At 39.5% G+C, this 21,181-nt stretch overlaps 1 protein-coding gene across 4 annotated transcripts; it reads left to right on the top strand.

Annotated features, from left to right (window-relative positions):
• Positions 1-26: 26 nt before the first annotated feature.
• Positions 27-20,552, top strand: ZNF829 (zinc finger protein 829). 4 transcript variants are annotated; one of them, XM_014794770.2, is made up of 5 exons: positions 27-352; positions 974-1,047; positions 7,304-7,430; positions 7,725-7,820; positions 18,328-20,552. In XM_014794770.2, exons 2-5 carry the CDS (start codon positions 1,015-1,017, stop codon positions 19,305-19,307), a joined length of 1,236 nt encoding a protein of 411 aa, XP_014650256.1. In that variant the 5' UTR covers positions 27-352; positions 974-1,014; the 3' UTR covers positions 19,308-20,552. The 4 variants fall into 4 exon arrangements, with proteins under 4 accessions (XP_014650256.1, XP_087278259.1, XP_087278258.1 ...); XM_087422133.1 differs by lacking the exons at positions 27-352; positions 974-1,047 and adding an exon at positions 470-588; XM_087422132.1 differs by lacking the exons at positions 27-352; positions 7,304-7,430.
• The last annotated feature ends 629 nt before the right edge of the window (positions 20,553-21,181 follow it).

Here is a 21,181-nt window from a genome sequence, read left to right as displayed (position 1 = left end):
CGGTCTGTGTTTGCTGCGTGTGGGAGGGGTGAGCCAGGTCCGCTCCGGAGGCTCTGCCCGAGCGTGCTGAGCTTCCGCGACTCGCAACTCTGAGACCCGGCTGGGTGCTGAGCGGTGCAGGAGCAGTCGTTTCAGGTGGGCCCAGCCAGGGCGCTGAGAGGGGTCGGCCGTGTGTCCGGCTCTGGACCACATTTCCCAGAGGGCCCGGCGGCCCGTCGCTCTTCTCGCAGGAACTCGAACGTTTCGTCACGCCTGGCGGGACTGTTAGATCCATGAGGCGCGGGCCCGCGGGCCCCGGGGGAACCGGCTCGGCTCTGCAGGTTCCCATCCCGGGGGACCCGAAAGGCCGAAGGTGAGCAGACCGGAGGCCGGTACGGGGCTGGGTCGTCGGGCCTGTGCGGGCAGAGCGGCATGAGGAGGGGAGGATGTGGGACTGTCTGAGAGAGATTGTGACACTGCGACCCGTGTGCGGATATAGGGTGCCTATCAGTGTGGGGTTCTGTGTGTGTCCCTATGGTGGTGTGTGATTGCGACCCTGCGACACTGTGGGGTACCTGCGACTGTGGGTGTAACTCTGTGTGTTCCGTGGTGAGTATGTGATTGTAACTGTTACCATGTGTGGCTCTGTGTGTGTGGGTGTAGAGTTCGTGTTCCCTTGTTTTAAGGATGCCTCTGCTCACTGTATGTGGTATCGTGTGTATGGGTATGGGGCTCCTGTCAGCTGTGCGATTGTGACTCCAGAGCTCTGTCCCTAGGAAACCTCTGTGAGGTTTGGTCGGGTTATAGCCCTGGACGGCAGGGACCTCAGCTTTTCCCTGAGACACTGGGATTGGGCAGAATGCCCAATTCTCCTCTGATCTTCGTTCCCTGTATGTAATGGGGGCTGGGAGCCGGCTGACAGCTGACCTCTGACCCGACCAGTTTGAGCAACAAGAAAAACCTGGTGTCTCACAATTACTTTCTTTTCTTCCAGTTCCACCCTTCTCCAGGTCAGGCGCAGAAGAGAAGGAAAGAATGCATGATGAATTTCTGCAAGCACTGTCCAAGGTGTGTTGGGGTTTCCTCTTTGCTTTCCTTCTTCTGAAAGTTAATACTTAATAAAGGTATGACATTTGATTATAGGTCCTTATAATTTCCCCATTGGAGAAAGGATAGTTGAGCCTGGTATTAAAGCCCAATACCTCCCATATACCTAATGTTTACTTATTTGGAAAATGGCTCCACTTCTGTTTGCTGAGTTTTCTTCTTTTTAAATGCAATATTTAGGGGCTGGCCCTGTGGGGTAGCGGTTAAGTGCGTGTGTTCCACTGCTGGTGGCCCGGGTTCGGATCCTGGGTGCACACCGATGCATTGCTGTGGCGGTGTCTCATGTAAAGTAGAAGAAAACGAGGGGCACACATGTTAGCGCAGGGCTGATCTTCCTCACACACAAAAAATAAATAAATGCAATATTTATTATGATTTTAAAGTAAAAGGATGATTATTTTAGAGATTTTTTTTTTTTAAGATTTTATTTATTTATTTTTTCCCCCAAAGCCCCAGTAGATAGTTGTATGTCATAGCTGCACATCCTTATAGTTGCTGTATGTGGGACGTGGCCTCAGCATGGCCGGAGAAGCGGTGCGTAGGTGCGGGCCCAGGATCCGAACCTGGGCCGCCAGCAGCGGAGTGCGCGCGCTTAACCGCTAAGCCACGGGGCTGGCCCCGATTTTAGAGATTTGAAAAACAGAATTACCAAGAAAAAATAAAATATGACTACTCTAATAACTAGTCTTAATATTTTGATGTATTTTCATTATTTTTCCAAAATCGAATTATACTTCATTTATCATTTTGTATCCTGCATTTTCACTAAAAAGGATCATTCTCCTGTGTCGTTAAATGGTCTTTGTAAAATACCATTTTTCAAAGATACACATTATGTCTTTGTATGAATGAGTTATGGTTTATTCTTTTCTTCAGTCAGTTGTGTCAGACTTTGAAATTGTTAAATATTTATTTATTTATTTATGCAAACACACACATATACACATAGGTTTGAATTTGGATTTCCAGGATTAATAATGAGATTAAACACCATTTCATATGTTTATTCGTTATTAGGGTTTCTTTTGTGACATGCCTGTTCAAATCTTTTACCCATTTTGCTCTTGGATTATCTCTATTGATTTATAGCAGTTCTTTATATAATCTAGATATGGGTCCTTTATTGATTATATTTTTCTACTATTTGGATTGTTTTATCACTTTTTTTAAGGTGGTTTTATGAATAGAAGTCCTCATTTTTTTAACAAAGTCAAATTTATCAATTTTTTTTCCTTTATGGTTGGTGCTTTTTGTATCTTATTTAAGAAATCCTGGGCCGGCCCTGTGGCTTAGCGGTTAAGTGTGCGCGCTCCGCTGCTGGCGGCCCGGGTTCGGATCCCGGCCGCGCACTGATGCACCGCTTCTCTGGCCATGCTGAGGCCGCCTCCCACATACAGCAACTAGAAGGATGTGCAACTATGACATACAACTATCTCCTGGGGCTTTGGGGGGAAAAAAATAAATAAAAATTATAAAAAAAAAAAAAAAAAAAGAAAGCCTTCCCTATCCCAAGGTTATGCAAATATTCTGTATATATGATTAAAGCTATAAGTTTTGCCTTTCCCACTTATGTATTTACTCCACTTCTTACTAGCTTTTGTGTAGGTGTAAAGTAGGGGTCAGGGTTGGTTTTTTTCCTCCTTATGAGTACCCAAATTTTCTCAGTACCATATATTAGAAAGTCAGTTTTGTTCCCACTGGTCTATGAATATATCCAGTGTCCATATGTGCATGGGTATGTTTATGTGCTCTTTATTCTGTTCTATTGATCTATTTGCATATCCTTGTACCAGTAACACACAGTCTTGATTATTCTAGCTCCTCTCTCCTCTGAAAGTAATTTGGCTTTTCTTCCTCTGGCATAAGACTTCCTGTCTGTTTTTGGTTTTCTATAATTTTAGTATAATGTGCCTAAGTGTGCATTTCTTTTTATTTATCTGCTTGGAATTTGTAGGGGTTTTTGAATTTGTGGATAGATGTCTTTTATTAGTTCAGGAAAATCCTCAGCCATCTTCAAAGATTGTCCCTGTCTCATTCTCTCTCTCTCTTCTCCTTCTCAGGCTCTATTACACATAGGTTGGAATTTCTCATTATTTCTTTTTTCATCTCTTAATCTCTTTTTGGTTTTTAGAGTTGACACTTATAGGTCAAATCAAAGCAATATTAAGCAAAAGAACCTTGCCTTGTCTCAGGAGGAGGCAGAGAGCATGGCAGGTAGCCAGGGTTTTTGGATTCTTCCCCCAGCTTGTAGTAAAAATATCTTTATTCAGTAGTGTTTCAACACTTCTAATCAACTCACTAAATCATAAGGCTATCCATTTACCTTATGATTCTCTTATCTGAAAATTAGAGTGTGTCAAGGTAGAGGATTCAGAAAAGGGACAAGGTTTCCTCAAGATATAAATTTGGAACTGAGTGGGCCACTCTCAATTTTTAAAATATATGCGTTTGGTACATAGGCAAAGAAAATCAGCATAAGAATCAGTCTTCCTAAATCTATTCTTTAGAAGAGGTCTCTCTATCTGAATTTCTTTAGAAGAGAGCTGAGTCTTTCCAAACCATTCTCCTGTGCCAAAGCCCAAACAGAGTATCTTGTTCCCCTTTCCCGTCAGCCTCTAATTACACTCACCACCTCTATAGTGAAGATTATTGCCCAATTAATGGGAATAAATCTAGGCAGATGGTGTACTGTAGTAGAAAATAAATTTTAAAAGGAATAAAATGAATTTTGTTCTTAGAAGCTAACCTAATGTTTCATCAGGAATATTTCATCAGGAATGTTGAAGCATTCCTAGTAAAGTCAGAGAAAAGACAGGATATACACCATTACCAATGTTATTTAACATTGTTCTGTAGGTATTAACCAAAGCACTTAGACAAGAAAAAAATTAGGTTCAAACTTAGAAAAGAGGATATAAGATCATTACTTTTTGCAGATGATATGACTGTGTACCTGGAAAACCAAATCGACTTATAACTAGCACTGTGAAATAAGCAGGACTCCATAGGAAGCAAGCAAAAGAAATTATTTTCCGTATAATTACCACTCTCAACTCTTTGTGGGCTGATTTTTTTTTGTTGCCCTGGATAAAAACTCGTGCAGTTCTTATAATTGTTTTGGTCACTCTTGGGTATCCTTTGGTTGTTTTCAGTCAGAAGATCAGTCTCATTTTACTAATTATAACCTCCAGTTGAGTGTACTAATATGTAAGTTTCATTTAAAGGCTTTTCTCTGAGCTCAGGCTTGCTTTAAGCTAGAAGCTTACAGTGTGAAAAGGGGGACATACTAAACTTTGTTTCCTCAACCTGAACTTCTCTTTCTCTTGCCCACTAAGTAATTTCTGGCTCCTGTGAGATTGCAACAGGGTAGGGAAGAGGAGGTAAGGAGAAAAGTCTTACTTGACTGGTACTGTTGTTTTGGTCTTCGTATCTCTTGCTTTTATGAATGTTCAACACTCATTCATTTTCTTATAGGGTGCTTTTGTGGGATTCTCAGAGAAGCCCCTGCTAGAAACCTCTAATTGCACTTCCCATAATCTGGACAGTATGTCTCCTTGAAATGGCTATTTATAATACCTGTCTTATAAACTTGGGCATTCTGTGATCCACTCCTCTGTTGGGGTCCCTCTGTTGGTTCCATATCTTGTCCAAGATAGGGAATAGGTACCAGTCTCTGTTCCCTCTAAACTCCAGGGAACACAGTAAAAATTCTGCTAAATAATCTTACCATTCCACTTTGGACCTTGGAGTCTAAAGGGGCCCCCTTGTTTGGCCTAAGATGAAGGAAAAGTAAACCTCATTTCTCCTGTGGGATGGAATGTGTCCAAACACATTCCAAACAGCAACCAATTCTTGGACACAAACTGGGTGTCCTAGAATTCAATTCAATTCAATTCTGACACTAACTACCCAGGGTTAACACAGACCCCACAGGTTAAGGGGCTCAGTTTCACAAGACTGCCCTACTTCAGACACCAGCCCCAAGTCTCTAGTGTCCCCAAGGCATGGCACTTCTCCCCAGCAGACCACAAATTCAGGTGTTCCCAAGATCCCCACTCAGGTTCAATAATTTACGGTCATGCACCACATAACGATATTTTGGTCTACAACCAACTGCGTATATGATGGTGGTTCCGTAAGATTAGTACCATATAGCCTAGGTGTATAGTAGGCTATACCATCTAGGTTTGTGTAAGTACACTCTATGATGTTCACCCAAGGACAGAATCGCCTAACGATGCATTTTCACAGAACATATCCTCATCATTAAGCAATCCATAACTGTATTAGAAACACTCATGGAACTCAGGAAAGCACTGTATTTATGATCACAGTTTTATTATAAAGGGTACAACTCAGGAACAGCAAGATGGAAGACATACATAGGGCAAAGTATAGGAGGGAGGACCATATCTGGAAAGAATCTTAAGGATTTTACCTAACAAAATGTCTGAAATGAAAGGTTTATTCAGTAATATTTATATTGTGGAAAATTCTGCTACCAATAAAATTTTAAAAGTTAAAGAGTTTATGTTAATAGGAAATAATCTTTATAACAGTCATAAGAGAACTACAGTTTTCAAAAATTTAAATTATGCTCTTGTGTAAGATAGTGATATCTTAAATTAATGTTTAATCAATTTTGCATTTTAAAATTCAAGAGATGTTAAAAGACTTCGTGGAAAAACAGCAGGGCTTTGTCCACTACTAGTCCTTCTCCCTTTAGGTGGCTACCCTCAACTCATTTTGCTTTTCTCTTGGCATTTTTCCTATATTTTAATTAATATTCCTATATTTTTTCTTTTTTTTTTTTTTTGAGGAAGATTTTCCTTGAGCTAACATCTGTTGCCAGTCTTCCTCTATTTAGTATGTGAGCCACCACGACAGCATGGCCACTGACAAGTTGTGTAGGTCCACACCTGGGAACTGAACCCAGGCTGCCAAAGCTGAGCATGCCGAACTTAACCATGAGGCCACTGGGGCTGGTTCCTATATTGCTATTTTTTGATAGAAATTTTCTAGTGACTTCTTTGGGGTAAATATGGATTGAAATCTCCCATACCACATTCCTCATTTCCTGTCCCCTGAAAAGAGTTCTTTCACAGTTTTTCTTTAAATCATTGATATCCACGTGATTAGGACCTTGCAGATATTGTTAATCTGAGCCAAGTAGTACACTAGACCCTAGTGTTTTCTTAGTACAATTTTTATTTTTCTGAAGGCAAATCGCTTTGTTTCTTCATTTGCCTGATTCCGTATATGTGTTACTAATTTTTTTCCCCAAATCCACCAATATTGCTGTCAGTTGCCTATCAATATTTTCCATGTGATCAAACGTATTAGCTCTTTATTTTTCGTGGGAGACCTCTTTCCGATAGTCCTATGTCCTCCTGTTCCTAGATGTTGCTGTCTAGCTCTGTTGCCAGATATTGTCCTAGGACTTGCCTTTTACAATTATACTGGGACTTTGTTCACCATTCTCATGTTAGTTTTCTAGTTTCTGAATATAATACCTTTCTTTTTCTTAATTTACTCCCTAGTTTTGATGGAACACATAGGCCAGTAAGCTTCCTAAGAAAAACTAAATAGGAGATAATTTTATCATTTCCTGTGGATCTAGAATTGTCTTGATTTAATCTTCACACTAGCTTGGTATTTAGTCTTGCTTGGTATATGAACTTCATACTAGAATATAGAGTTCTATTTTCTTTTGTAATATTCAAAGAATCACTTTGTTTTCTTATTTTAAATGGTGCTGTTGTGAAGTCTGTTGCCATTCTGATTCCTGAAGATTTTTATGTGATCCACATTTTCTTCCTGGAAGATTTTACAAAGTTCTGTTTTTCCTTGATGTTCTGAAATTTTACTCCAAAATATATTGTAAGATTTTTTTTAAAGTCCATCACATTTTTTCCTCTCTTGGGGCTTAAAGGGAAAATGAGAAGGGGGAAGGAACTCGCATTTATGCAGACTTTACTACGACCAAGTGTTGAGCTGCATGCTTGCTATTTCATCTCATTGGAAAAGTTTACCCTATTTGCACATTCCTAGACATAGCCCTCTGTGCACAGGAAATATGTCTTCTAGTGATGTAATAGGATTCTAGCCCCTTCAATTTGCTTAATAATCTTGGTCCTTTTCTGTAGAGCCCTCTACCACCTCTACTACCATCTTTTTCTTCTCTCCTTCCATTATGAAAGCATGTTTGTTGTTTCAGGGGTCAATGATGTTCAGGGATGTGTCTGTAAACTTCTCTCAGGAGGAATGGGAATGCCTGGACTCTGGTCAGATGAATTTATACAAAGAAGTGATGTTGGAGAATTTCAGCAACCTGGTTTCAGTTGGTAAGGATAACTATCCCCTGAAATTCAGAGTCTGCCCTCGGGAATGTCTCCTTTCTCCATTGTGAATTATTCTTTTCAAGTAACCAGGTAAATTTCTGCTCCCTGTTCCCCAAGGAATGGTTTGAGTTGGAATAGAATGGAAGAGTTGGAAATGGGCAGCTCCAGTGGGCTGCACTGAAGCTTCATCTGCCTCTGCTCCTTCCTGTAGTGGCAGCTCTTGATCACCAAGGGACTGAATCTGATTTCTGGGACACCAACAGCATAACCATGTCCCATGTCTTTTCTTGTGATCAGGACTGTCCAATTCTAAGCCAGCTGTGATCTCCTTATTGGAACAAGGGAAAGAGCCCTGGATGGTTGACAGAGAGCTGACAAGAGGCCTTTGTTCAGGTAAGTGAGAGATGATAGGGCAGGAGCAGAGCCTGAGGAGATATTACCTATAAGACGTTATCAGGAAACTCCCCTCAAAGACCCAAGGCCTCTTCCATATGAGCTATCTTGCTTTTTTGTCCTCTTGTGCTTTCTTCCCTTTCCAATGTAGCAAGTACCTTTCTTCTTCATTTCCAAGACAAATTATTCTACCTACCTTTTAGATTTCTTCTTCTCCGTAGGATCTGCTGCATTTAGGCTTGTATAACAGGATATATTCCCACCCTAAGAAGTACGTATGTGTGTGTATGTGTGTGCTTTTCTCTCCTTATACTGGTTTTCATTTTATCTACTTTCCAATTATTTGTTAACTTCGTTGACCAGCTTGTCCTGGATTTAGCAGTTCATTCTTTCATTTATCAAACATTTGATTATTTTTTACTTTTTAAAAAATTCAGATATACACACAGATAAGCACATGATTATGATTATATGGTGTAATGAATTGTGCAACTGAATGCATTCATGTAATTGCCACTCCAGACAAGTAATAGAAAATTACTAGCAGCTCAGAACCCCTTCCCTGCCTCTTCCCAATCACTGGCCTCTTTGTCCTCACCCAAAATAAACGCTATCCTGACTTCTAACACTACGGATTAATTTTGCCTGTTTTTGAGCTTTATATAAATGGAATCATACGGTATTTATTCTTTTGTCTTTGGGTTTTTTTTTTTTCAACTTTATGTTTATGGGATACATCTATGATATTTCATATAGCTGTTATTAGTTCGTTCTCATTGTTATGTTGTATCCATTCTACGAATATATTTTATATTATGTATTATTTATTGTTAATTATTATAAATTAAATATCCTTTCTACTATTGACGGTTGGGTTGTTTTCCAGTTTTTAGCTATTAATCATAATGCTGCTGTGAACATTCTCATACATACCTTTTGGTACGTATATATACACTTTTCCTTCTGTGACTGGCTTCTTTCACTTAGCATAATATATTCAAGGTTCATCCATGTCGTCACATATTGCCGGATTTCCTTATTTTCTAAGGCTGAATAATATTCCATTGTATATATGTATATACCACATTTTATTTATCCATTCATCCATCTATGGATTTAGGTTGTCTTCACATCTTGGCTGTTGTGAATAGTGCTGCGATGAACACAAGAGTGCTAATATTTCTTCGAGATCCTGATTTCAATTCTTTTGGATAAATACCCAGATGTAGGATTGATGGATCAGATGATAAAGTTCTATTTTTAATTTTTTGAGGAACCTTCATACTGTTTTCCATAGCAGCTGTACCATTTTGCATTCCCACCAATAGTATACAGGGGTTCCAGTTTCTTAACATCCTCACCAACACTTGTTGTCTTTTGTTTTTTTTGATAATAGCTATCTTAACAGTGATAGATGATGTCTCATTATGATTTTGATTTGCATTTCCCTAATGATTAGTGATATTGAGCATATTTTCATATACCTCTTGGCTCTTTGTATGTCTTCTTTGGAGAAAGGTCCATTCAACACCTTAACCCATTTTTTAATTGGGTTATTAGTTTTTTGGCTTGTATATTTTAGAAATTAACCCCTTATCAGATATAGGATTGGCAAATATTTTCTCCCATTCCATAGGTTGGCTTTTCACTCTGTTGATTGTCTCCTTTGCTGTGCAGGAGCTGTTGTTTTTTTTTTTTTTCCCCCTGAGGAAGATTCGCCCTGAGCTAACATCTGTGGTCAATCTTCCTCTATTTTGTATGTGAGCTGCTGTCACAGCATGGCCACTGACAAGTGGTGTAGGTCTGCACCCAGGAACTGAACCTGGGCCACCAAAGTGGAGCGCACTGAACTTAACCGCTAGGCCACCAGGGCTGGCCCTATGCAGAAGCTCTTAAGTTTGATGTAGTCCCATTTGTCTATTTTTGCTTTTGTTGCCTATAATTTTGGTGTAATGTACATGAAATCATCACTAAGACCAATGTCACAAAAGTCTTCCCCTTTGTGTTCTTTTAGGAGTTTTACAATTTCAGGTCTCATGTTTAAGTCTTTAATACATTTTGAGTTGATCTTTGTGTATAGTTTAGGTTGAGTGTCCAATGGATATCCAGTTTTCCTAATGCCATTTGTTAAAGAGACTTCCTTTCTCCATTACATAGTCTTGGCACCCATGTTGCATTATCAGTTGACTGTATATGCACAAATTTATTTCTAGGCTCTCTATTCTGTTCCATTGGTTTATGTGAATGTCTTTATGCTAGTACCATACTGTTTTAACTGCTGTAGTGTTGTAACAGGTCATGAAATCAGGAAGTGTGATGCCTCCAGCTTTGTTGTACTTTCTAAAGATTATTTTGGCTCTTCGGTCATTTTTTCAGTTTCTGTAAAAAATGCCATTGGGATTTTGATAAGGATTGCATTGAATCTGTAGATTGCTTTGGGTAGTATGAACATTTTAACAATATTATGTCTTCCATCAAAAGATACAAACTTTCAGTTATAAATAAGTCATTGGGATGTAATATATAGCATGGTGACTATAGTTAATAATATTGTATTGCATATTTTCAAGTTGCTAACAGAATAGATCTTAAAAGTTCTCATCACAGAAAAAAATATTCTGTAACTATGTATGGTGATGTATGATAGTTAATTAGACTTATTGTGGTGATCATTTCGCAATATATACAAATATTAAATCATTATGTTGTACACCTGAAACTAATATGTTTTATGTTTCTTATACCCATTTAAAAGAAAAAAAGTGTTCCAGCCCATGAGCATGAGATGTCTTTCCATTTATTTGTGTCTTTAGAAATTTCTTTTAAAAAAAATTTTGGGGGCCGGCCCCGTGGCTTAGTGGTTAAGTGCGCGCGCTCCACCGCTGGTGGCCCAGGGTTCGGATCCCGGGCGCGCACCGACGCACCACTTCTCCGGCCATGCTGAGGCCGCATCCCACATACAGCAACTAGAAGGATGTGCAGCTATGACATACCACTATCTACTGGGGCTTTGGGGGAAAAAATAAATAAAAATTAAAAAAAAAAAAAAATTTGTTTTTTGGGTTTTTTGGGTTTTTTTGCTGAGGAAGATTAGCTCTGAGCCAACATCCATAGCCAATCTTCCTCTTTTTTTGCTCTTTTTGTATGTGAGCCACTACCACCACATGGTCACTGACAGACAAGTGGTGTAGGTCTAGGCCCAGGAAACAAACTGGGCTGCTGAAGCGGAACGTGCCAAACTTAACCGCTAGGCCACTAGGGCTAGCCCTAATTTCTATCATCAGTGTTTTATAGTTTTCAGTGTACAAATCTTGCACCTTTTTAGTTTATTCCTAAGTATTTTATTATTTTTGATGCTAATGTAAATGAGATTGTTCTAATTTCCTTTTCAGATAATTCATTGTTAGTGTATAGTAACACAACTAATGTTTGTATATTGATTTTGTATACTGCAACTTAAAACTGAATTTGTTTTTTAGTTCTTACAGTTTTTATGTGGATTCTTTAGGATTTTCTATACATAAGATATCATTCGCGATCAGGGAAAGTTTTACTTCTTCCTTTCTGATTTGGAAGCCTTTTATATCTTTTTCTTGCCAAATTTAATAGAAGTGGTGAGAGTGGGAATCTTTGCCTTCTTTATGATCTTGGAGGAAAAGCTTTCGGTTTTTCACCGTTGAGTCTGGTATTAGCTGTGAATTTTCGTATATGGCCTTTATTATGTTGAGGTAATTTCCCTCTAAGTTTGTTGATAGTTTTTATCATGAAAAGTTGTTGAATTTTATCAGTGCTTTTTCTGCATCTATTGAGATGGTTGTGTAATTTTTATCCTTCATTCTGTTTATGTGGTGTATCACATTAATTGATTTTTGTATGTTGAACCATTTTTGCATCCCAGGGATAAGTGCCCCTTGGTCATGGTGTATGATCCTTTTAATGTGCTGTTGAATTTCGTTAACTAGTATTCTGTTGAGAATTTTTGCATCTATATTCATCAGGGTTCTTGGCCTTTTAAATGTTTGGTAGAATTCACTGGTGAAGCTATCTGGTCCCGGGCTTTTCTTTGGGACGTTTTTGATTACTGGTTCAATCTCCTTACCAGTCATAGGTCTGTTAAGACTTTCTATTTCTTCATGATTCAGTTTTGGTAGGTTTTATGTTTCTAGGTATTTATCCATTTCTTCCAGTTTATCCAGTTTCTTGGTGTATAATTGTTCACAGTAGTCTCTTATCCTTTTTATTTCTGTGACATCAGTTGTAATGTTGCCTTTCGTTTTTTATTTATTTTTATTTTTTATTTTTTTGTGAGAAAGATCAGCCCTGAGCTAACATCTGACAATCCTCCTCTTTTTTTCTTTTTTGCTGAGGAAGACTGGCCCTGGGCTAACATCCGTGCCTATCTTCCTCCACTTTATATGGGACACCGCCATAGCATGGCTTGCCAAGCAGTGTGTCGGTGTGCGCCCGGTATCCAAACCAGCGAACCCTGGGCCGCCGCAGCGGAGCACGTGCACTTAACTGCTTGTGCCACCGGGCCGGCCCCTTTATTTTATTTTTTGAGTCTCTTCTCTTTTTCTTAGTCTAGCTAAAAGTTTGTCAATTTTATTTATCTTTTCAATAAACCAACAATTAGTTTTGTTGATCTTTTCTATTGTTTTTCTATTCTCTATTTCATTTATCTCTGCTCTAATCTTTATTATTTCCCTCCTTCTGCTAACTTTGGGTTTAGTTTGTTCCTTGAGGTGTAGTTAGGTTGTATATTTGCGATCTTTCTTCTTTTTTAATGTAGGAACTATAAACTTCCCTCTTCATCTTGCTTTTTCTGCATCCCATAAGTTCTGATATGTTGTGTTTTTGTGTGTCTCAAGATATTTTCTAATTTCTCTATTTCTTCTTTGACCCATTGGTTATTCAAGTGTGTTGTTTAATTTCCGCATAGTTGTGAATTTTCCAGTTTTCCTTCTGCTGTTGATTTCTAGTTTCATTTCACTGTGTTCAGAAAAGATACTTGGTATGGTTTCAGTCTTCTTAAATTTCTTAAGACTTGTTTTGTGAACAAGCATGTGATCTGTCCTGGAGAATGTTCCATGTGCACTTGATAAGAATATATTCTGCTGTTGTTGAGTGGAATGGTCTATATATGTCAGCTAGGTCCATTTGATCTGTAGTATTGTTCAAGTCGCTGTTTCTTTGTTGATTTTCTGTCTGATTGTTCTGTCTATTATTGAAAGTAAGCTATTGAAGTTTTCTGCTATTATACTTATGTCTATGTCTCCCTTCACTTTTGTCAGTTTGCTTTATATCTTAGGTGCTCTGCATTGTTCTCCTGAGCTCATTGAGCATACTTATGGTGGGTTTTAAAGTTTTGTCAGAGCTGGGCCCATGGCATAGCAGTTAAGTGCTCTGCTGCTGGCGGCCCAGGTTTGGATCCCGGGCACGCACTGATGCACCACTTGTTAGGCCATGCTGTGGCGGCATCCCATATAAAGTGGAGGAAGATGGGCACGGATGTTAGCTCAGGGCCAGTCTTCCTCAGCAAAAAGAGGAGGATTGGCGTGGATGTTAGCTCAGGGCTGATCTTCCTCACAAAAAAAATAAATATAAATAAAGAAAATTTTGTCAGGTAATTCCTATACCTATGTTTCATTAGGGTCATTTTCTGTAGCTTTATTTTGTTCCTTTGTTTGGATTATGTGTCCTTGTTTCATTTTCCTTGAGTCTTTGTATTGGTAGCTACACATTAGAAAAAACCTCCACCTGTCCCACTCTTCATGGATTGGCCTCATCTAGGAGAAGACCCTTCACCAATCAGAGCTTCTGTGAGCCTCTCAAACCATTGTGCTAGTCCAAACCACTGTTTTGGTTCTTAGTGGCCCCAGTCTAGAGTATGCCGGGTCCCATCAGCCCTCCAAAACAAGCACCAGTCCCTCAGGTAGCTCCAGGAGAAATTAGAACATTGGATATGTTGTCCAACTCTTTCCCTCTCCAGGCAGAAGGTGGGAGCTGGCGTTTTTCGCCTGCTAGCTCTGCTCTAGGCTGGGGGGTGGAGCTATGGCAAGTGTTTGCATGAAAGTTCAAATCACCTGCTTTGTTCTCAGTGGCCCCCAAGTGTCTAGAATATGCCAGGTTCCATCAGCATTCAATACAGAAGCCAGTCCCTCAGGCAATCCCTGGAAAAGTTGGAACATTTGATGCACAGCCCACTCTTTCCCTCCCTAGGAAGAACTAGGAGCTGGGGTTTTTCTCCTACTTGCCCTGCATTAAACTGGGGGAGGAGCTGTGGTGAGTGCCCACAAGTGCTACTTCAAACCAGTGCCTTTGTTCTCTGTAGCCCCCAGGGGCGTAGCATATGCCAGATCCCATCTACACTCTGAGACAGGTAAGATAAAAGCTGATCTCTTGGGTAGCTCACAGAGAAGAACACTGGATCTGTAGTCCAACTCTTTCTGTCCTCAGGAAGAAGCTGGAAGCTGGAGGTTTCCTCCCAATAGGATGGCATTATGCCAGGGCTGGGGATTATGGTGAGAGGGTCTCTCTAGTTTTCCTACCAGTTGTGTTGTGGCTAGTCTCACGCTTGCCCAGGAGGCAGGAGCCTTTTAGCTAGTTTCTAGATTTCTCCCAAAGGGAATTGATCCATGTATTACTGTTGAATCAGTGTCCATGGGTGGAAGGCGAGTCTAGGGCCTCCTAGTCCACCATCTTGCTAATGTTACTCGAAATATTAATTTTTGTAAGTTGATCTTGTATCCAACAACTTTACCAAACTTAGTTTTTTTATTCTCTTGGTTTTTCTGGTTACATCATCATAGTATTTGTATGTTATTAGATTTCTCTCTTCCCTTCCAGTTTTCATACTTGTTATTTCTTTGTTGATAATGGTAGCCAAGACTGTATCAATTGGTAACAGTGGTAGTGGGCATCCATTTCTTTTTACCCATGTTATAGGGAGCATATCTAAATTTTCTTCATTTATGTGTAATGTTTCCCATAGTTCTGATAACTTTTACTAAGTTACAGATGTTACCTTGCAATGCTAGTTTGCTAAGTTACCATAAATAGGTGTTGGCCACATCATACAACTTTTCTATATGTGTCAAGATGATCATGGCAGTATGTGGTCTTATTTCACAATGGATGTACTCTCTGGTATGTGGCCATTTTGACCTGTGAGTTCATATTCCCATGAAGATATCAACTACCTTGTCTGGCAGTGTGCCTGGGGAAGGGCTGAGAGCCAGACCCTGGTCTGTGTCCCTCCAGGTGGATCCAAGAAATGGGAGGAGTTGAGTTCAGGAATAACGAGCCCTAAGACCTACAGATTCACTGCTGATAACTTTTATTTGCTCCTGCTCCATCAGGCAGCTCTTCTCATCAGGGTTTCATCTTTCAGCATCATTCACAGGAAGAGTAGATGCAGCAGCACCCACAGGAAGAGTCTGCCTCCCTTTTTCATAATCCACTGGCACTTGGGGTTTTAATAGTTCAGGAGGCAGAGGAGCAGATGATTGAGAGCGGACGGTCGGCCATATTCCTGTCTCCAGCAGGGCTTTTTCTTTGCCATTGCGTTATCTGACTCAGCAGCCTGGGCTGTTGCCACCAATTTCTGTGGTAAAGGCGCAGGTCGTGGTGGTCCCAAGGGAGTTCAGGGAAAGGCTAAATCAGAATTTAGAGACTACTTCCAGGTTAGCCTCTCCCTGCCTCCTGTTACCACCTATCCAGGCAAGTAGCCTCCACTCTCAAACACACACAAGTTTATACCAGTCTTCAGTCTCCCTAGGACTTTTCACAGTTTGTGTCAGTTCATAAAACCAGATTCTCTATCCTTTCTCCAGGGTCAGTTGGGAAGGGAAGCCAGAAGTTTGTGCACATTCAAGTTCAGACAGGAACTGTTGATTTTTTTTAATATTTGTTTTTATATTTTCAATTTCTGATAACTTTGTGTTTTCTCAGTGTTCCTTTATTTAGCATCTTATTCTTGTTTAATGGATATCAAATCTGTATTCATTATATTTCTTTGACATTTTTTCTATTCCTTGTGTTGTTTCCTCACAGATGCTTTGACCTCTTTTGGGTTCTTTTTTGGCTTACTGCTTGTTTTTAATTAGGAGATACTAAAAAGATGATTGGAGCCTCTGTGTAGTGGGGAGTGGGTCTCCTTTACTTTAAGATGATCTGGTTGGATTACTTTACTGAGGACTGCCCACTTTTGGTAACTGTTGGTCTTTTCTCTTGTGCATAATTTTCACATAAGAAGAAACCTTCACTTTCTCTCCTGGTGAGGGAGTTAGGAGCCTGTTATCAGTGTTCTGGGTATTAAATTGTAGTAAAGCAACAGAGTCTCATCATTACAGTATTGCAGGTTGACACCAATTCTCTGATTCCAGCTGGGTGTCTTATGCTTCAATTCAGTTATGGCACTAACTACCCAGAGTTAACATCAGATCCCATAAGTTAAAGGATATAGGTACCCAACAAGGCAGTCCTTAGTTCGAACACAAGCTGCAGGTGGGATCCCCAGGCTGCCCACGCTTCTGCCTGTCCAACTATAAATTCAGGGCTTTATTCACCCTCTCAGGTTTGATGATTCATTAGAACAACTCACAGAACTCATGAAAGTACTATACTTAGGATTCCTATTTTATGTAAAGGATATAATGCACAGTTAGATGAAGAGGTACACAGGGCAAGGTCTAAGAGGGTCTGAAGCACAGGAGATTTTGTCCCTGTGGAGTCAGGATGTGCCACCCTCCTGGTACGTAGATATGTTCACCAACCAGGAAGCTTCCCCCAATTCTTACCCTGAGTTTTTCATTGGGGTTTTATTACATAGGCAGAAGTGACCAACCAGCCCCTCCCTTGAAACTGTCTAGGGACCCATTGTGAATCACCTCATTAGCATAAAGTCAGTTATGATCAAAAGGAGCTTGTAAATAACAAGAAACAGTGCTATCAGGAAATTCCAATGCCCTGGAATTTTGAAACCCTGTGCCAGGAACCAGGAACAAAAACCAGATATATTCTTTATTATATAACAAGTATGTATATTTTCTGTTAATCCTTTGTTCTCCATTCAGGACCCATGCCCACAGCTATCCCTGATGTTCCTGAGTCCAGATTCCCTCTGGTTCCATCCTTCTAAATTTCTAGTTTTCTGTGAGAATGAAAAAGTATAATCATCCTTCTCTGTGGTGGGGAGCTGGTTCTTGGAGGTCTCACTACTAATACAGTCTTTGAATTCATCCTTCAGCTTTCACCACTTTCTGTGCACCCCACTATTAGAATGCCTGATGCCTCCAATTCATATGCATTTGTGAGGATCTGCACCATGAATCAGTGCTGTGGAATTCACCCATTCACTATAGGCTCAGTTTGACTTTGTCTGGTCTGCAGTCACTTATCACTCATCCATTGGCTTTCCAGCTTCCAAGTTTTATTGCCACTGTCTCATCTCCAGTATGCTTTGTCCTAGTGGGATTTTCCTTTCCCCTTATTAAGCTTTTACTGTAATTTTCCTGTAGATTCATGAATAAGCAATGGTAAACTTAATATGTACAGTCTGCCATTTTTAAAACAGAAATTATGCCCCTTTTTTATGAAAAGTACAGTTGACACTCATTACTCACAGATTCTGTATTTAACAATTCACCTACCCACTAAAATTTATTTGTAAACCCAAAATCAATACTTGCAGCACTTTCATCGTCATTGGCAGACATATGCAGAGTGAGAAAAATTTTGATGTGACATTCCTCTCTTCTCACAGGGTATGTTTCATTCTTAGTCTCTTCTTTCTCACACTCAAGCTGCCTCTCTTGTTAGTCACTGCCATGACTTGAAGAATCCATTCCTCTCTCTCCCAAGGTCAGCATCACAGAATTCCAAGGCAAACTATTTTCATTGTATCTTCAACCCATTTCCGGCTCTATCCACAGAAGAGATTTACCTGTCTACCATTCTCACCAGTGTTGTTCAGCACCTTAGACTTGGTACAGGCTGTCCCCTGATGTGAATTTGCCAGCAACACACTCTTTGCCACAGAGTCACTGACCACCCCCTCCATTTATACATTTCAACACGTTTATTCCTCAATAGTCCTTTGATATAGGTCTGACAGTTATCCACAAATTATAAAACATACGGTATGATGCTCTGTGTGTGTGTATGTGTGTGTATGCTTATATAATTAAAATAACTGTATAATATGGAGGATGGCCCTAAACAGTGTTTATTCACTGAAGTTTCAGGTGATTCTGATCCATACCAGAATATTAGTTTATAGAGGTCATCTATTTCTCTAATCACCCTCTTCAACTTCTTCCTCTATTGCCTCTCCTTAATGTGTGCTTTTCTTATCAATTTTATAAATTGTTTAGCCATATTTGAGAACTATCTTAAGCATTTACTTTCCCAGATATTATTTACAGCTTAATCTTCCCATTTTCTTTTTAGAAGTTTAACCTCTCCCAGAGTAGGAAAAATGAACATATGCCTTTATATTTTCTTTCAGATCTGGAATCAGTGTGTGAGACCAAGATATTATCTCTAAAGAAGAGACATTTTAGTCAAGTAATATTTACCCATGAAGACATGCCCACTTTTATTCAGTCTACATTTCTTGTTCCACATCAAAAAACTATTAATGAAGAGAAACCCTGTGAATGTAAAATATGTGGAAAGGCATTTAATCAGAACTCACAATTTATTCAACATCAGAGAATCCATTCTGCTGAAAAACTCTATGAATGTAAGGAGTGTGGGAAATCCTTCAGTCGTGGCTCACTTGTTATTCGACATCAGAGGATTCACACTGGTGAAAAACCATATGAATGTAAGGAATGCGGCAAGGCTTTTAGCTGTAGTTCTTACTTTTCTCAACATCAGAGGATTCACACTGGTGAGAAACCCTATGAATGTAAGGAATGTGGAAAATCCTTTAATTATTGCTCAAACCTTAATGATCATCAAAGAATTCACACTGGTGAGAAACCCTATGAATGTAAAGTATGTGGAAAAGCCTTTACTAAGAGTTCACAACTTTTTCCACATCTGAGAATTCATACTGGTGAGAAACCTTATGAATGTAAGGAATGTGGGAAAGCCTTTACTCAACATTCAAGGCTTATACAACATCAGAGAATGCACACTGGTGAGAAACCTTATGAATGTAAGGAGTGTGGGAAGGCCTTTAGTAGTGCCTCTACACTTACTAACCATCACAGAATTCATGCTGGCAAGAAACTCTATGAATGTAAAGAATGTGGAAAGGCCTTTATTCAGAGCTCAGAACTTATTCAACATCAGAGAATCCATACAGATGAAAAACCATATGAATGTAATGAATGTGGGAAGGCATTTAATAAAGGCTCAAATCTTACTAGACATCAAAGAATTCACACTGGTGAGAAACCCTATGACTGTAACGAATGTGGAAAGGCCTTTGGTAGTCGCTCTGATCTTATTCGCCATGAAGGAATTCATACTGGATGAATGATAGGCCCATGTGATTACCTTTATAATAATATTTTTAAAAGCAGGTAATGTAAAAAACAAACAAACAAAAAACCCATACAACCCCAGATAATGCATGACTGAAGGTTCCTTGTGTAGTAGATTTCTAGGGCTACTGTGACAAAGTACCAAGTACCACAAAACTGGGTGGCTTAAAACTACAGAAATTTATTCTTTCACAGTTTTGGAGCCTTGAAATCCAAAATCAAAGTTGTAGGCAGGTTCCTTCCTGGGACTCTGAAGGAGAATCTGTTCCATGCTCTTCTCCTGGCTTCTGGTAACAGCCAGCAATCTTTGACATTCCTTGGCCTGTAGATACCTCACTCTAGTCTCGGCCTCCATCTTCACAGTGCATTCTCCCTGTGTATCTGTATCTCTTCTCCTCTTCTTATATGGACACCAGTCATACTGGATTAGGGCTCACCCTAATGACCTTACCTTAACTTAATTACATCTGCAAAGACCTTATTTCCATGTAAGATCACATTCACAGGTACCAGGAGTTAGGACTTCAACATAGTTCAACCCATAACACTGTTAACATTGTTTTTTTAATGTATTTGCAATTTTTACATAACTTGTTAATCACATGTATTTTAAAATGTGAATTCAGGGTCTAAATTAAACCTCCCTTCCCCTGAAAAAGAAAGATTCTATCTCAAAACTGCTTCTTCAGGGGCTGGCCCCGTTGGCTGAGTGGGTAAAGTTCCATGCGCTCTGCTTTGGCAGCCCAGGTTCAGGCCACTCATCTACACCACTCATTAAGCCATGCTGTGACGGTGTCTCACATAGAAAATAGAGGTAGATTGGCACAGATGTTAGCTCAGGGCCAATCTTCCTCAAACGAAAAAAAAAGAGGAAGATTGGCAATGGATATTAGCTCAGGGCGAACCTTCCCCAGCAAAAAAAAAACAAAACTACTTATTCAGTAATTCCTTCCTTCCCAATTGTTTTGTTCTCCTTCTTGGTTGTATATTTGTGTTTATATTAGCTCATGTTTTAAGGCCATCTTTTCTATTGCTGTGGCCTACAGATCTGTGTTTCCACCAATACTACACTGGAAATTGTATCATACAGTCTATCTTTTAATTCCTGGCTGAATTGAACCTTTGTTTTTGAAGGCAGCTCTATTCTTTTTCCCTTTTGTAAAACTATATTTTCTTATTGTAAAAAAAACCATAGAGAATACAAGGAAAAAAATAAAGATTATTTGTAAGTCAACCAGAGATGACTACTTTCACATTATTATAACATATCCTTCCAAACTTTATTTAGTGTAATCATGACATGCATGCTGTACCATAACCTGCTTTTATCATGCTATTGTTTCAGTAACTACAAATGTATGTTTATCATTCTTTTTAATGGTGTCTTTGGCTGACTATCATTTTGCTAAATACTGACAAATATTATGGTGCCCATGGAAACTGCAGTTATAAAAGTTACCCTCTGAGTGCAACATTAGTGCTTTTTTTGTCTTTCTCTACAAACTTTAAATTTCAATGCTGAAATAACTGATGAAGATTTTCTTCCTGTAAAATATTGCCAAAAGCTCCAATCCCCTCATTGTAATCACTGTTATCAATTTATTTGTTTTTCCAGACCTCTTTTTTTTTTTTTTAAAGATTTTATTTATTTATTTTTTTCCCCCCAAAGCCCCAGTAGATAGTTGTATGTCATAGCTGCACATCCCTCCAGTTGCTGTATGTGGGACTCGGCCTCAGGATGGACGGAGAAGTGGTGCCTTGGTGCATGCCCGGGATCCAAACCCGGGCCACCAGCATCGGAGCGCGCGCACTTAACCACCAAGCCACGAGGCTGGCCTCCAGACCTCTTTTTTTTTTTTTTTAATT

This window comes from Ceratotherium simum, chromosome 33 (assembly GCF_057802395.1).
Source record: "Ceratotherium simum simum isolate JZ-2026a chromosome 33, ASM5780239v1, whole genome shotgun sequence".
Taxonomy (NCBI): domain Eukaryota; kingdom Metazoa; phylum Chordata; class Mammalia; order Perissodactyla; family Rhinocerotidae; genus Ceratotherium; species Ceratotherium simum.
The sequence above is the reverse complement of the archived record's forward strand: the minus strand, read 5'-3'. Positions and strand labels throughout refer to the sequence as shown.